General features: G+C 48.3%; 1 protein-coding gene across 6 annotated transcripts in view; it reads right to left on the reverse strand.

Moving 5' to 3' along the window:
- PELI2 (pellino E3 ubiquitin protein ligase family member 2) overlaps positions 1 to 16,416 on the reverse strand; it is an 87,386-nt gene extending 70,970 nt beyond the window's left edge. Inside the window, exons 1-2 of one of the 6 annotated variants that reach the window (XM_056545253.1) lie at positions 16,040 to 16,416; positions 11,499 to 11,540 (exon numbers count right to left, since the gene is read on the reverse strand). In XM_056545253.1, the coding sequence (XP_056401228.1) occupies positions 11,499 to 11,540; positions 16,040 to 16,116 (119 nt within the window). In that variant the 5' untranslated portion in view covers positions 16,117 to 16,416. Of the gene's footprint in view, positions 1 to 11,498; positions 11,541 to 16,039 lie in introns of those variants that run through there. The other 5 variants (XM_056545255.1, XM_056545257.1, XM_056545256.1 and 2 more) reach the window with 5 other exon arrangements.
- Positions 16,417 to 17,025: the final 609 nt, after the last annotated feature.

Consider the following 17,025-nt stretch of genomic DNA (forward strand, 5'->3'; position numbering starts at 1 on the left):
GCTGCCTGCAGATGGCTGACAATCTGGGTTTTCGGGACTGATCTGGTCAATTTTGGCCCTTGGAATGGAATCACAGATGGGACCTGAAAGCTTTTTGGATACAAAGAGACAGAAGGGGCCCAATAGTCAAACCCACCGACACAATGTGCTGCAGAAAGAAGTCAATGAAAAAAAGAAAAAGAAAAAGGGGGATGGGGGTGTTATTCATCGAGACCATAATCGACATCCACCATGTGAGCTTCATGTCAAATCTCAATGCAAACCAAACAGACCACGTCCTAGACATTAGATTTAGCTAAACACATACTATTGTATGATAAAGAGAAGCTAAGAGGCATGGATCATTATTCCTCTGCCATCAGCCTGTGACTGATCTGCTGTTGTAATACTACATCTCCCATGATGCTCAGTCATGGCCATCAGGTTATGCTAAAGCTGAAGAACCACATGTTGCAGACCAATATTTTTAGTAAGAACCCCCTCATAACCAGATCAATGTAACTGCCAATAGGTCAGTGGCCAACACCCTTACAGACGTTAAAGGGGTTCTCCGGCCCTGAGACATCTTATCCCCTATCCAAAGGATAGGGGATAAGATGTCTCACCGTGGGGGTCCCGCCGCTGGGGAGCCCCGTAATCTTGTATTTCCACCCAGTGCACACGCCGCAGTGCCAGCTCACAAACAGCCGGGTGGCGACCACGGGGCCGGAGTATTGTGACGTCACCCCCCCACCCCTGCTAAGTAAGTCTATGGGTGGGAATTAGGGATCGACCGATATCGTTTTTTTAGGGCAGATACCGATAACTTATACCGATATTCCGGTATAAGTTATCGGCTATTTAACCCCCTGCGACACCGCTGCAGATCATTGATTTAAAGCAGGCGCTTTAAATCAATGATCTGCAGTGGCTTTTGCGGGGCCATAGGCCGCCGCCGCCGCCACCACCCGCTTCTCTCCCCTACCTGCCAGGGTGCTCCGGGCCATCCATCCATCGTTCCTGTAGTGTCCGGGGGCGTTCCGGGTGGAGGGTGCACCGGTCCGGGCTGTCCTTCTTCTCCGGCGGGCCTCTTCTCCACTCCGGGCAGTCTCCGGCCTAGTACGCTGCATAGACGTCGCTGCGCAGTGACGCCCGTGCGCAGCGACGCACCTGACGTCACGGCGTAGCGGCGTCTATGCAGCGTACTAGGCCGGAGCCTGCCCGGAGTGGAGAAGAAGACCGTGCGAGAAGAAGGACAGCCCGGACCGGACCACCCTCCACCCGGAACGCCCCCGGACACTACATGAAGGAAGGATGGCCTGGACCACCCCCATTACGGGTAAGTTTAATTTTTTTATTCACTCGGAGGGTGGGGGAGGGGCCTGACCGGTATAGTGGTATGGGCAAAAATCCATACCGGTATACCGCCCAGCATCACGGTGGGGGGTGCGACGCTGTGCGGTGGGTCGGAGGTGCGGTGTGGCGGGTCGAGGGGGTGGCGGGGGCGGTGCGGGGCATTATCGGCAAGATAATTGCCGATACCGATAATGCCCAAAATCATGATTATCGGCCGATAATATCGGCCATACCGATAATCGGTCGATCCCTAGTGGGAATACAAGATTGCGGGGGTCCCCAGAAGCGGAACCCCCACGGTAAGACATATTATCCCCTATTCTTTGGATAGGGGATAAAATGTCTCAGGGCTGGAGTACCCCTTTAAGCTTGCCATATTATATAAATAAGAAATATATATGTATATGTGTGTGTGTGTGTGTGTGTGTGTGTGTGTGTGTGTATAATTATTATACACACACACACACACACACTGCTCAAAAAAATAACACAAACAACACAATGTAGCTCCAAGTCAATGACACTTCTGTGAAATCACACTGTCCACTCAGGAAGCAACACTGATTGACAGTCAATTTCACATTCTGTTGTGCAAATGGAACAGACAACAGGTGGAAATTATAAGCAATTAGCAAGACCCCCCCCCCCCCAATAAAGGAGTGGTTCTGAAGGTGGTGACCACAGACCACTTCTGAGTTCCAATGCTTCCTGGCTGAGGTTTTGATCACTTTTAAATGCTGGCGGTGCTTTCACTCTAGTGGTAGCATGAGACGGAGTTTACAACCCACACAAGTGTCTCAGGTAGTGCAGCTCATCCAGGATGGCACATCAATGCGAACTGTGGCAAGAAGGTTTGCTGTGTCTGTCAGCATAGTGTCCAGAGCATGGAGGCGCTACCAGGAGACAGACCAGTACATCAGGAGACGTGGAGGAGGCCGTACGAGGGCAACAACCCAGCAGCAGGACCGCTACCTTCGCCATTGTGCAAGAGAAAGGAGGAGCAGGAGGAGCACTGCTTGAGCCCTGCAAAATGACCTCCAGCAGACCACAAATGTGCATGTGTCCACTCAAACGGTCAGAAACAGACTCCATGAGGGTGGTATGAGGGCCCGATGTCCACAGGTGGGGGTTGTGCTTACAGCCCAAAACTTTGCAGGACGTTTGGCATTTACCAGAGAACACCAAGATTGGCATATTTGCCACTGGCACCCTGTGCTCTTCACAGATGGAAGCAAGTTCACATTGAGCACGTGACAGACGTGACAGAGTCTGGAGATGCCGTGGAGAACATTCTGCTGCCTGCAACATCCTAGAGCATGACCGGTTTGGCGGTGGGTCAGTAATGGTGTGGGAGTCCGCAAAGCCCTTCATGTGTTTTTGCCAGAGGTAGCCTGACTGCCATTAGGTACCGAGATGAGATCTTCAGACCCCTTGTAAGACCATATGCTGGTGCGGTTGGCCCTGGGTTCCTCCTAATGCAAGACAATGCTAGACCTCATGTGGCTGGAGTGTGTCAGCAGTTCCTGCAAGAGGAAGGCATTGACACTATGGACTGGCCCGCCCGTTCCCCAGACCTGAATCTGATTGAGCACATCTGGGACATCATGCCTCGCACCATCCACCAACGCCACATTGCACCACAGAATGTCCAGGAGTTGGCGGATGCTTTAGTCCAGGTCTGGGAGGACATCCCTCAGGAGACCATCCACCACCTCATTAGGAGCATGCCCAGGCATTGTAGGGAGGTCATACAGGCACGTGGAGGCCACACACACTACTGAGCCTCATTGTGACTTGTTTTAAGGACATTACATAAAGTTGGATCAGCCTGTAGTGTGGTTTTCCACTTTGATTTTGAGTGTGACTCCATATCCAGACCTCCATGGGTTGATACATTTGATTTCCATTGATAATTTTTGTGTGATTTTGTTGTCAGCACATTCAACCATGTAAAGAAAAATATTTTATACGATTAGTTCATTCATTCAGATCTAGGATGGGTTATCTTAGTGGTCCCTTTATTTTTTTGAGCAGTGTATATACACCTGTGTATGTGTGTATAAAAGGTCCCCATACACTTTAAGGTAGAGTTAGCCAAACATACAGACTTTGGTTGAACCGGCCAAATGTCTAAAGCAGTGGTCTTCACACTGTGGACCTCCAGCTGTTGCAAAACCACAACTTCCAGCATGCCCGGACAGCCATTGGCTGTTCAGGCATGATGGGAGTTGTAGTTTTGCAACAGCTGGAGGTCCACAGTGTAAAGACCACAGGTCTAAAGTCTATAGAGGTCTTCCAACAACAGATGAGGCCAAAAGAGAGAAGAAGCAGGCATGTTGGATTTCAATTGCTCAATGCCTTTTCTTCCCAGAGAGTTAAGCCACAATCAGAGTTGTCTGGCAGCGGCATACCACTCCTCTTACCACATGAAAGAGGGCTACTTTTTAGGATGAAGCCAGTGTAGTTACCAGGCTTGTCGAACCATTGGCTAGGAGAAGTCATATCCAAGCAAATACATTTCACTGCAGAATGTAGTAAGGCATTATAGCACTGCTCCAACAGAAAACATCTTATCCCCTATTTAAAAGGGCATTCCAAGACTGTTCCTGACATGGACAGAGGTGTCAGCAGAGAGCACTGTGGTCAGACAAAGGAAATTCAAAAAGAAAAAATAACTTCCTCTGTAGCATACAGCAGCTGATAAGTACTGGAAGGCTTACGATTTGTAAATAGAAGCAATTTCCAAATCTGTTTAACTTTCTGGCACCTGTTGATTAAAAAAAAAAAAAAGTTTTCCAGTGGAGTACCCCTTTAAGCCCTTTTCACATTAAGTTTACAATGTCCATTTTTACAATGTATATTGTACCATTTTGTTTTCTTTTTATATGAAGTTCCTATGAAGTTCTACAGCAGATATACAGCTATGAGAAAGATCAAGTTGTCAAAATCAAGAGAAAAGGGTCCACTTAAAGGGGTACTCCAGAGTACCCCTTTAAAGGAAAACTGTAGTTGGGTATAACTAAGTTATATACAGCAGCAGTTCCCCCCCCCCCCCCCCCCCCCCCACGATTTCCAGTACAGGGCCCGGCAGTGGCAATGAAGGAAGCGTTCTGTCCCGGCATGACACGGTGACTGACACGCCCCTCCATGTATCTCCTTATGTACTGCCGGGGCCCCGTACAGGAGATCGCGGGGTTCCCAGCGGTCGGACCCCCCCATGATCTATCACATCCCCTATCCTTCGGATAAGGGATAAGTTCTATACCACTACAGTTTTCTTTTAAAATCTAGGCCACCACACTGTTCCACCTAGAGATAGATAAGACCTGAGGTCCATAGTCAGCACCTACCTTGAAATTAGCTTCTTCCCCCAGGCGTTGTCTAGAAATGCAAATACCACATTCTAAAGTCTAAACCAAATTCCAAATCCACAGCTAGAACGGTATGGATTAGCACATGAGAGCGACCCACTATATTGCTGGCTATGGCTTATAGAGGTTGATTCATAAAGACCACGCAGCTGCGTTAGCTTTTCTAGGACGCAGCCAATAAAACCCATTCATAGAGCAGAACCAGTGTCATAAAACACATTAGCGTAACCAGAACGGTCTCTGTAGCAATGAAGCTGTTAACAAGTCTCTCTGAGGAACAATTTTGAGACTTATTAGCTCCCAACTGTATTATTTACACTGATAATTATAAAATTGGCCCAACACCGCGCTCAATTACTGGGAGACTTCTGGGCCATAAAACAAAGTCAATTACCTTAATCCGCAGAGAATATGATTATCCTGTTGGAAACCAAAATGTCTTGAAGGTTTTGAAAGATTTGGATTTCTTGAGCTCTCACGTTACAATATTAAGTGCGGTGCAATGATAGACAACATGGATTGATGGGTTGCTTCTGCCTTGTACTATAGAGAACTATGCCTCACTATAGGAAAGACTCCCCTACACCTAGACATATACTGTATAGAGTAACCTGCACAATTATTCTTCAGTTAGTTACATTTTTGGAAGAGGACTTGCTAAATGGTTAGAAGTACATGCACATACATTCATTCATTCATCTAGAGACTGAAGATGGAGAAATGTACCAACTACTCAAAAGGAAAAAATATATATAAAATCAGTCAGAGCGGTGGTGGGGCTAGAGAACCAGAGAAGGGAGTCATGGCTGCGTTGGCGATGGGGCCAGAGAAGGGAGTCATGGCTGCGTTGGCGATGGGGCCAGAGAAGGGAGTCATGGCTGCGTTGGCGATGGGGCCAGAGAAGGGAGTCATGGCTGCGTTGGCGATGGGGCCAGAGAAGGGAGTCATGGCTGCGTTGGCGATGGGGCCAGAGAAGGGAGTCATGGCTGCGTTGGCGATGGGGCCAGAGAAGGGAGTCATGGCTGCGTTGGCGATGGGGCCAGAGAAGGGAGTCATGGCTGCGTTGGCGATGGGGCCAGAGAAGGGAGTCATGGCTGCGTTGGCGATGGGGCCAGAGAAGGGAGTCATGGCTGCGTTGGCGATGGGGCCAGAGAAGGGAGTCATGGCTGCGTTGGCGATGGGGCCAGAGAAGGGAGTCATGGCTGCGTTGGCGATGGGGCCAGAGAAGGGAGTCATGGCTGCGTTGGCGATGGGGCCAGAGAAGGGAGTCATGGCTGCGTTGGCGATGGGGCCAGAGAAGGGAGTCATGGCTGCGTTGGCGATGGGGCCAGAGAAGGGAGTCATGGCTGCGTTGGCGATGGGGCCAGAGAAGGGAGTCATGGCTGCGTTGGCGATGGGGCCAGAGAAGGGAGTCATGGCTGCGTTGGCGATGGGGCCAGAGAAGAGTCATGGCTGCGTTGGCGATGGGGCCAGAGAAGAGAGTCATGGCTGCGTTGGCGATTACCATTACCTACTATGCGGAGGGGACTGGCAGTCATAACAGACATCAGGTCACCAGACAGGCACTTTGGATAGAATAGGATTACTGATGGCAGTGTTTCGTATTATTTTTCCATATTAGATGGCGTCCATGTCCCATCTTGGCATGATTTGTATAATAAAAAGGTAGCTGCCAGACACCTCTGACCCAAGTGCAGCTTCCCCAAACGTCGCTATGTAAGGTGCTCTGGAAAAATATTCAACTCCCTATAGACAGACAGTAGGTCCAGAAGGAAACAACCAATTCAGCTTAAAGTGTATAATGGTTTAAACCTGCAGATCTACATATCCAGGAAAGAAAAATAAAAATAAATAGATGGACGAAGAGAGTGGAAATGCATCAAAGTCCTCTGAGCAGGTATTTATATTGGTTGCCCTGATATACACTAGATCTGCCGTGTAAAGCGCCAATTCACGGCTCAGATCTTATCTGGTTGTTATATCGACTGAAAACAAACACAGCAGATCACAAGACTAACACAAAAAGGTTTCTATAGTTTACAGTACATAAAGCTAAAATAACTGAGCTCATGTAGGGTAACCTGTAGGCTATGCTGTCATGGTCTGGTTATTTTTAGAAGTCCCAGAGGGCAGTGTTTCCCAAGCAGCGTGCCTCCAGCTGTTGCAAAACTACAACTCCCAGCCTGCCCGGACAGCCGTTGGCTGTCCGAGCAGGCTGGGAGTTGTAGTTTTGCAACAGCTGGAGGCACGCTCCTTGGGAAACACTGCTTTAGGGAGTAAATCAGAAGAGCAGAGGAAGCAGAGATACAGAAGCATGCGGGCAGCAGGGCACCCGAGGGTGTAACCCCCCACAGACAGACAGCTTCCATAAATTTCTGCACACGAGGATGCGAACAATGCGGCCATCTGCAGCTTTATTTATCACGAGCGTCGCTGCTCGTTATTTTTAACCATATATTTATAAACAAGGCTGAATTTAGCGTAAGCGAGCGGTGCCAACAACTTGACTATGCGCGCACAGACTGGCAGCTCTATATTTGGTCATTTAAGTAGCAGCATTGTGATGTTTGCTGGATACCCGCTTCTAGGGTGGCATAGATTACACAGCAGAAGATTTGTTACAATTTCGGAAAGCTTCGGTTCCAGTCCAAGTTTTACGACCCACCGATCTTTACAGGGGGCCGGAAGGAAGCCCCCCGCCCCACTGTGGATATTGCTGCAAACCAATAAACTAACTTCTTAAAATTCCTCTGACCTCCAGCTGTTATCACCAGGGCAACTCATGTCAAGATCCCATATACCGTACATTAGGAGAAGGAGTCGCCAGAACCCGTTCAGAACACCTGAAGATCAGCCGCACTGAGTGTCCACGTGTGTGGAGCGGGAGAAACAGTTGTTGCGCAAATAAACATTCGGCCAACAGCTATCGCGTGTATGGCTACTTTTAGAGCACGGATATAATCCACACTAGGGATCGACCGATATCGTTAGGGCCGATAGCCGATAACTTATACCGATATTCCGGTATAAGTTATCGGCTAATAACCCCCCCCGCGACACCGCTGCAGATCATTGATTTAAAGCAGGCGCTTTAAATCAATGCACTGCAGTGGCTTTTGCGGTGCCATAGGCCGCCGCCACCCGCTTCTCTCCCCCTGCCTGTCCGGGGGTCCTGAGACCTATCACTGCCACCACCTCCCTCATCCCCGGTTTAATAATTACCTGTTCCCGGGGTCCACTCCACATCTGGCTCCGGTGGCGTCCTCCTGAACTGTCACTGTTCGCACTGACGGTGACGTCACGTCGCGTAAATCACGTCACTCGTCATTGCGCACAGCGTAACGCAGGACGCAGCAGGAGCAAGAAGTAGCGTGGGCTCCGGGAACAGGTAATTATAAAACCGGGGATGGGGGATGCAATGGAGCCGGGGCGGTGGGGGGTGCGACGCGGTGCGGCGGGTCGGGGGGGAGCGGTAACGGTGCGGTGGGGACGGCGGGGCATTATCGGCAAGGTAATTGCCGATACCGATAATGCCCAAAATCGATAATATCGGCCATACCGATAATTGGTCGATCCCTAATCCACACCCTCTGCTGCAGGCAATGGGAAGGGGTCTGACCATTAAAAGGAGATCTCCGGCAAAAATGTACTTATCTCCTATCCACTGGGGGCCCTCTGCAATCACCAGGAAGGGACCCACATGCTCCATTCATTTCTATGGGATTACCGAAAAGACAGCTCTCGGGCATCATCGGCGCTCCCATAGAAATGAATGGAGCACGTGCCTACTACCGGGAGAGGACACTGGCTCCTCACTGAGAGCAGGTCCCATCCCGGAAATCGCGATCGGACCCCCTGCAATCAGCTACTTATCCCATATTCTGTTAATAGGGGATAAATTAATTTTCACCAGACTACTACTTTAAGTTCCCACTGATTTTACTGGGAGCTACAGCGTGTAACCGTGCCGGAAAAGGTCAGGTCATGTGTGGCCACCATCTCCCAAATGAAGTAAAGGGCAGCGAGGTTATTGAAGGAGAAATCAGGGTTTTTTTTCCTTTAAGGCTATGTTCACACGGCAGAATTTCCGTGCGGAATGCCACAGTAGAATTTTGCCATAATTTACTGCTTATTGATTCAAAGTGGGTTCCACAGTCCCATTCAGACAATTCCGATTTCTGCAAAAATGTTAGGCCAGTCTTATGTTTTGCGGGATTACAAGGAGGAATCCTATTGAAGTCAATGGGGCTTGAATTTCAGCGGAATTCTGAAAACATGAAAATTCTGCTGCAACAGTTTAATTTCCCCCCACAAGTAAAAAGACAACAGATATACAGTGGTTTCTCAACATACAATGGTAATTTGTTCCAGGAGCACCATCGTTTGTTCAAACCATCATATGGTGAGGTATTCTTACCATAGATTATACTCACATGTCCGCGCCGCTCCGGTCCGTCGCCACTCACTCTGCCCCTATTGGATGACATGTACGGCAACAGAGAGCGACTGCGCAGGGCAGTGGAGCGGCAAAATGATGGACCGGAGGGGATATGTAAGTATCCTTAGGTGGAGCACATGGGGCACATTCACACTCAGGGGGCAAAGCTTGAGCTCAAGATCCAGCCAAGCATCCTGAGACAGCAAAAGGATTGCTCGTCTCGGGAGAGAGAGGATTAAGGGAGCTGCTGAGACCACACTAACCATGAGAGGACTACACAACTTCCTGTCTGGGATAAATAAATCAAAAGCATGCTGAAGCCAGAACAATTTGTGATAACACTATATTAGTAAGTATTAATTGTAGGGTGATCGTTTTATGTACTTACAACTGTTTTTGATACAGGAATACCCTTACAAAAAGGAACACTCCAGGTAAAACATACAAACTCTGCAGGGCTCCAGAATCCAAAAATAGAAAGTGCTTAAAAAGAGTACCTGTAATCAAACCATATTTTCTCAACAAACTCAGATTATATTCACCAACTACTCCTAACACCCCTCCTACCCTTAAAAAAAATTCAGAGCTTTAAAAAGCTCCGTATCATACCTTTCCCCTTGCTCACATTGTGTGAGCTCCCGGCAGGAGAAAGTGGGCGTTCCCCAGCAGGCGGGACGTCACTGAATCCTGTGAGAGCTGTGCCTCGCCATGGCCTGCACGCACTTCCTGAGTTTGGACTTCTGCAAGTCCAGGTGGAGACCAAATTAACTGTTTAGGAACAGAACACAGCCACCTAGTGGCCGTTTTTTCAATCACATTAAAAACATATTAAGCTTGAGAATTTTAACAGCAAGTAAATAGCAACATGTCTTATAATAACATAAGGAACAATATATTAAAAGTTTAGTTTGGTGACAGGTACTCTTTAAGGTCATTCATCACTCCGGTAAGCCCTCTACTATAATACACCACCAGAGTGTTCCTTTAACAGAGAGTGAAGCTGCAGTGCAAAGTGAGTGAAAAATGTACAATCCCTTCTGAATGTCCCATGATTGAAGCCACCGGCGCTCCACAGGTCACTTTATCAGATAAACCACTTCTATTCAAGTTTCTAAGTGTATTGGCCCTTATTGAGTCCACTACATCCCCCCGAAGGCCATGCCCCCTAACTTAGCAGCACATTACATTCACAGCATTACAGAAGTACAAGTACCCACTATAGATAATGTATAGGGTCTACACCAGTGTTTCTCAACTTGTGGCTCTCCAGCTATTGGTTGTTGAGTTGTCGTTTTGCAACAGCTGGAGGTCCACTGCTCTATGTTATCATAAGGCTGAACCGTGTGACAGGCATTACTACTGAGGAATCCATGGCATCTGAGGAGTTTAGTGGAATAAAAATATATATATTTATTATTATTAATAATAATAATAATAATAATAATAATAATAATAATAATAATAAATACTGCTTTCACTAGTTTTTTTTTCTCCAGTAAACTACCAGATCCCCAATGGAGCCCATTCAAGTAAATGGGACCAGTCGGTACCCAGTGAAGTCAATTGTGCTCCAATCCCTTTTGGGGCTGTTTGGCGGGGGAAAAAAATAAATTGCCAATCGGACCCAGAAAAGGAGCACAACAGCAAGGTAAACCTTGCCTTATATTCCAAACCAGGGCTTGACAAATCCCGTGCACCAGATCGCCATGGTGAATAAAAATGTTGTCCTGGTGCCCAGGTTTTTGACACTTCTTTCCAATAAGGTGTTTAGGATGAAAAGAAAAACTAAAATACAAAAAAAAAAACAAAAAAACAACACAGAATTGTGTTACTTAGCTCTTCCTTGGGTCCTATGCCGATTCACAGTTCTACTTACAGGCGGCGGTCCAGAATAACATGAGCAGCGGACGCAAATCAAGCTCTGTTCTCAGGAGTGCAGAGTGTCACATCACCGCCATGGCTGCCGATTAGCTGCGGCAGTCACGTGACACCGGAGCAAAGATATCAGATGCTGAACACCAGAGGCAGAACAGGGGCTCAGTATGGAAACAGAGGTAGAGGTAAGTAAAACAGTTGAAGGGACTATAATACCTGACACACGGGAGAGATGAGGGGACAGTAATGGCTGCGACACACGGGAGAGAATAGGGGACAGTAATGGCTGCGACACACGGGAAAGATGAGGGGACAGTAATGGCTGCCACACACGGGAGAGATGAGGGGACAGTAATGGCTGTGACACAAGGGAGAGATGAGGGGACAGTAATGGCTGTGACACAAGGGAGAGATGAGGGGACAGTAATGGCTGTGACACACGGGAGAGATGAGTGGAAAGTAATGACTGATCATATGACCTTACATGAGGCATCCTGGCTCCTAACTTTTTTTGCTGGCTCCTAGGATTGATAAAACAAATTTGTCAAGTGCTGTCCCAATCCAGGACTGCCCTTACACATAGAGATAAAAGCTACACCCTCCGTCCCCTCCAAACACATGTATGATCAGCTGAGGGGAACGAGCTGCATTCCATAGTATTGGAAATGGTGAAATCAAACCTTTCTTCTTTTAAATCAACTGGTGGCAGAAAGTTGAACATATTTGTAAATTACTTCTATTAAAAAAAATCTTAATCCTTCCTGTACTTACTACAGAAGAAATTCTTTTCTTTTTGGAATGCTCTCTGATGCCATCACGAGCACAGTTCTCTCTGCTGACGTTATAATAATAATACTTTATTTATTGTTGTCCTTAGTGGACTTTGAACCCAAGTCCCCAGCACTGCAAGGCAGCAGTGCTAACCACTGAGCCACCATGCTGCCCTTAGCATACATCTGCTATGCACGGTGGCTAAAATGGACAGAGATATCAGCAGAGAGCACTGTGCTCGTGATGTCATCAGTGTTCCAAAAAAGAAAGGAATTTCCTCTGTAGCATTCAGCAGCTAATAAGTACTGGAAGGATTAAGATTTTTTTTAATAGAAGTAATTTACAAATATGTTTAACTTTCTGCCACCAGTTGATTTAAAAGACAAAAAGTTTTTCACCGGAGTACCCCTTTAATACATATATAAAATAAATATTTTACGGCCATGTGGCTGAAACAGATGTAAAACAAACAAAAAGATATAAATACAAATACAGACTATGCAAATACAGAACATGTCATACATTTAACCCACTGATAGATATTGTGTCAAAACAGTGGCATAAAAAAAATACAAGTTAAAAGCAAAAAAAAAAAAAAATAAAGAAAAAAATAAAAAAAATGGAAATGTCAATTGTGGATTTTTTATTTATATATTTTTTTTTATATAATTAAAAACGGAAACAATACAGAAGTGTAAATGAGCCCCAGACTGCGTTCAGAGATGAAGCAAAGTTGAACATCATAATAATTTAACAGGCGTTTTAGCGGTTTATCGTATTCTTTAGGCCGGTTCCAGACAAGCATAACAGGAGCATTTTAGCGCCCACATTACTGTCGCCGTTCCTGTATCGACCATGCGCCTACCGTCCAGAACTGATACTAGTTCGGGTTATTGGGCCCACGGTTAGACTGGGACTCGGAGACGTTACAGACGCAAAAAATGAGTCCGTATCGCCCTCGTCTTAACACGTCTTTAGTCTAACTGTACGGAGAATCACGTACATCCGTGTTTCCCAACCAGGGTGTCTTCAGCTGTTGCAAAACTACAACTCCCAGCATGCCCGGACAGCCTTTGGCTGTCCGGGCATGCTGGGAGTTGTAGTTTTGCCACAGCTGGAGGCACCTCGGTTGGGAAACACTGACGTATATGGTAGCAGAACCAACATCAAACAAGTCTTACATTAAAAAAAAAAAAAATATTAAAAATAAATAAAATAAAAAAGCACAAAAAGATGCAGAACAATCAACCAGTTGTATTATTTTACAAGAAACAGCGCTAAGGCCTAACATAACATGCCAAGTCACAAACCTGCAGGCCTGCGGGACTATAAACAAGAACTGGGGACGGTGCGTGCCAGCAGGATCACCGGGTGCGTGCCAGCAGGATCACCGCTGTCCTCTGTACCAGGGTGCGGGATGACACATCTACTGGGGCGCAGGAGTTTATATAGGAGTTTGCAGAACACGCTGCTGGTTGCCAGCTCTACCACAATTTGTGCCTTAGACAAGGTGTCAGGAACAAACCCAGCCCTGGGCTATAGGAATAGCTGCACCATGACAGTGGAGGTCCGAGACTGGCACGACAGATCCGTACCTATCACCAGGCTGCTGCAGAACCTCTTTGCAAAGGGAATAGAGCTACCATGGTGCCCCTTGACACAAGCTGGCTGTAAGAATAGCTGCACTATGACAGTAGAGGTCAGAGACCGGCACGACAGATCCATACCCATCACCAGGCTGCTGCAGAACCTCTTTGCAAAGGGAATAAATAGATACCCCCAGGTTGTGTCAAGGGGCAGTATGGTAAGAAAAGCTGCACTATGACAGTGGAGGTCAGAGACCAGCACGACAGATCCGTACCTATCACCAGGCTGCTGCAGAACCTCTTTGCAAAGGGAATAGAGCTACCATGGTGCCCCTTGACACAAGCTGGCTGTAGGAATAGCTGCACCATGACAGTGGAGGTCAGAGACTGGCACGACAGATCCGTACCTATCACCAGGCTGCTGCAGAACCTCTTTGCAAAGGGAATAGAGCTACCATGGTGCCCCTTGACACAAGCTGGCTGTAAGAATAGCTGCACTATGATGACAGAGGTCCGAGACCGGCACGACAGATCCATACCCATCACCAGGCTGCTGCAGAACCTCTGTGCAAAGAGAATAAACAGATACCACCCCAGGTTGTGTCAAGGGGCAGTATGGTAAGAAAGGCGGCACTATGACAGTGGAGGTCAGAGACCAGCACGACAGATCCGTACCTATCACCAGGCTGCTGCAGAACCTCTTTGCAAAGGGAATAGAGCTACCATGGTGCCCCTTGACACAAGCTGGCTGTAGGAATAGCTGCACCATGGCAGTGGAGGTCAGAGACCGGTAAGGCAGATCTGAACACATCACCCGCTGCTGCTGCAGAACTTCTTAGCAAAGGAAATAGAGCTACCATGGTGGTTCTTAACACAAGCTGGCTGTAGAAATAGCTGCACTATGATGGGGGGCGGTCAAAAATAACTGGCACGACATAGCACCAGGCTGCTTCAGAACCTCTTTGCAAAGGGAATATAACTACCATGGCCCTTGACAATCTGTCTGTAACAATAGCTGCACTATGACAGGGAGGTCAGAGACCGGCACGACAGATCTGTACCTATCACCAAGCTGCTGCAGAACCTCTTTGCAAAGGGAATAGAACTACCATGGCCCTTGACAATCCGTCTGTAACAATAAACTGCACTATGACAGGGAGGTCAGCGACCGGCACGACAGATCCGTACCTATCACCAAGCTGCTGCAGAACCTCTTTGCAAAGGGAATAGAGCTACCACGGTGCCCCTTGACACAAGCTGGCTGTAGGAATAGCCGGACTATGACAACAGAGGTCAGAGACCGGCATGGCAGATCTGTACACATCACCAGGCTGCTGCAGAACCTCTTTGCAAAGAGAATAGAGGTTAGCCAACTTGGGGAACCACGGTAACAACGTGACAATCAAATGGGATGAGTGCCAGGCCAGATGGGTGGGGGTTATAAGACGACAATTTCTGCCGCACAACAAGGGCCCCAATCGTCACGGTGCAACTTTTTTACACAAACCACGTCGCTCAAAGCCTTTTACTTCTCCATTGGCTCCTACCGGATGGTTAAACTTGGCGTTCCGGCAAAGTCGTAGGCGATTTCTGTGCAACTTATCTCCGGTCTCATAAGTTGTATGTCAAAAGGCGCACGTCCTCCCCATGAATGTAACCGTGACAAAGTTGCACTGCGCAAATGATGGTATTGCTGTAAGAGTGCTACTCAAACGGCGCGCCTCCAGCTGTTGCAAAACTACAACTCCCAGCATGCCCGGACAGCCATATGCCAAAAGTCGCACATCCTTTCCATTAATGCAACCGTGACAAGGTTGCACTGCGCAAATGATGGTATCGCTGTAAGAGTGTTACCAGACCAGCGTGCCTCCAGCTGTTGCAAAACTACAACTCCCAGCATGCACGGACATGCCTTTGGCTGTCCGGGCATGCTGGGAGTTGTAGCTGTGCAACAGCTGGAGGGTATTGCTGTAAGAGTGTTACCAGACCAGCGTGCCTCCAGCTGTTGCAAAACCCAGCATGCCCGGACAGCCATATGCCAAAAGTTGCACGTCCTCCCCATGAATGCAACCGTCACAAAGTTGCACTGCGCAAATGATGGTATTGCTGTAAGAGTGTTTCACAACCGGCGTGCCTCCAGCTGTTGCAAAACTACAACTCGCAGCACGCCCGGACAGCCATATGCCAAAAGCCGCACATCCTCCCCATGAATGCAACCGTGAAAGTTGCACTGCGCAAATGTTGGTATTGCTGTAAGAGTGCTACCCAACCGACATGCCTCCAGCTGTTGCAAAACTACAACTTCCAGCATGCCCGGACAGCCAACGGCTGTCCGGGCATGCTGGAAGTTGTAGTTTTGCAACAGCTGGAGGCACGCCATATAGGAAGCGCCACTGTATCCATTACATACGGACTATACGTAATTTTGTTAAAGTTTGTCGCCGCTGCTCGTATGGATATCTCGGAGGAGAAAAATAACACTGTGTGCATCACATGACATGTCAAAGTTGCCTGATGGCGTAACACGGATGACATCACAGTTGTAGTGACATCACAGTTCCACAGTGGGGAGGGGGGAGGGTTAAGTGGGTCAGTGAGACGTGACGACCCCCGGGGACCCCCCCACACACACACACATCAGCCATAGGACACACAGGACTCACCCCAGCACCACCAGCTCCCCGTATTTGATGGGCTCCTTGTTGGGGGCGCAGTGCTCCTCCTGACTCGGGGAAAACATGGATGATCCCCCGTGAGCGGCCACAATCCTCTCCACGATCGCTAACGCAACCCCCCGGGGAGCTGCTCGTCCGGCCTCATAGAGACTGCCCTCCGCCGGGTCCTCAGCGAGCCGTGGCGCAGACACTCCTCACCAGCATCGGGTTAATCCCGCTCGCTCGCTGCTGATACCCGGACTCCCCCTCTCCACCTCCTCAGCCACCGTCCTTTGCCGTTAACGTCCAAAGCGGAACAGTCCACTCCGCAGGGTCACAGGGGGGGGTATTCTCGAACCCAACCGCCCCAGCAGCGCTCGTGCAGTCTCTCCTCGGATACAAGGCGATCCCGTACAAGACGCTGCCGGCCCCCCTCCTCCACTGCTCTCCGCCCTCCTGCTCCGAGGCTGCGAATGACTCGCCAGACCGACCTCCTTCCTCCTCCCCCCTCCCCCTCCAGACAACAAATGGAACCCCGCTGCTCTCCAAGTGCCGTGGCAACAGGACACCGAACTACCCCCGGGGGGTGTGAGGGGCGTGGCCTGCTCCCCATTCCCGTTTTCCGTACCCCTTCTCGGTTTTCTTCATCCGTTTCCCGCCTTATACCATCCCTATGAATCATTTCACACGATATGAAACGCAAAGACGCCCCTGAACATGAAAACGAGCCTATTCCACAACACGGATCCCCCCCTCTGATGGAGTAGTGAGTGGTAGCGTCCATACTGTTATGTAAACATAGAGTAAAATGGGATGGGAGCTCTTAAAGGGGCCGTTCTATTTTTATTTACAGGCACTTTTTTTTTCTCCCCTGCCCTTTGCACCTGCAGGATTTTTTATTTTTTATCTTTTTTATTTTTTTCTCCCCTTCAGCGTTCATTTATATGTATGAAAAACATCTGTGTCCTGGTCCAAGGCGATGAATTACTGTTTGC

The sequence above is a fragment of the Hyla sarda genome, chromosome 11 (assembly GCF_029499605.1).
Source record: "Hyla sarda isolate aHylSar1 chromosome 11, aHylSar1.hap1, whole genome shotgun sequence".
NCBI classification, from domain to species: domain Eukaryota; kingdom Metazoa; phylum Chordata; class Amphibia; order Anura; family Hylidae; genus Hyla; species Hyla sarda.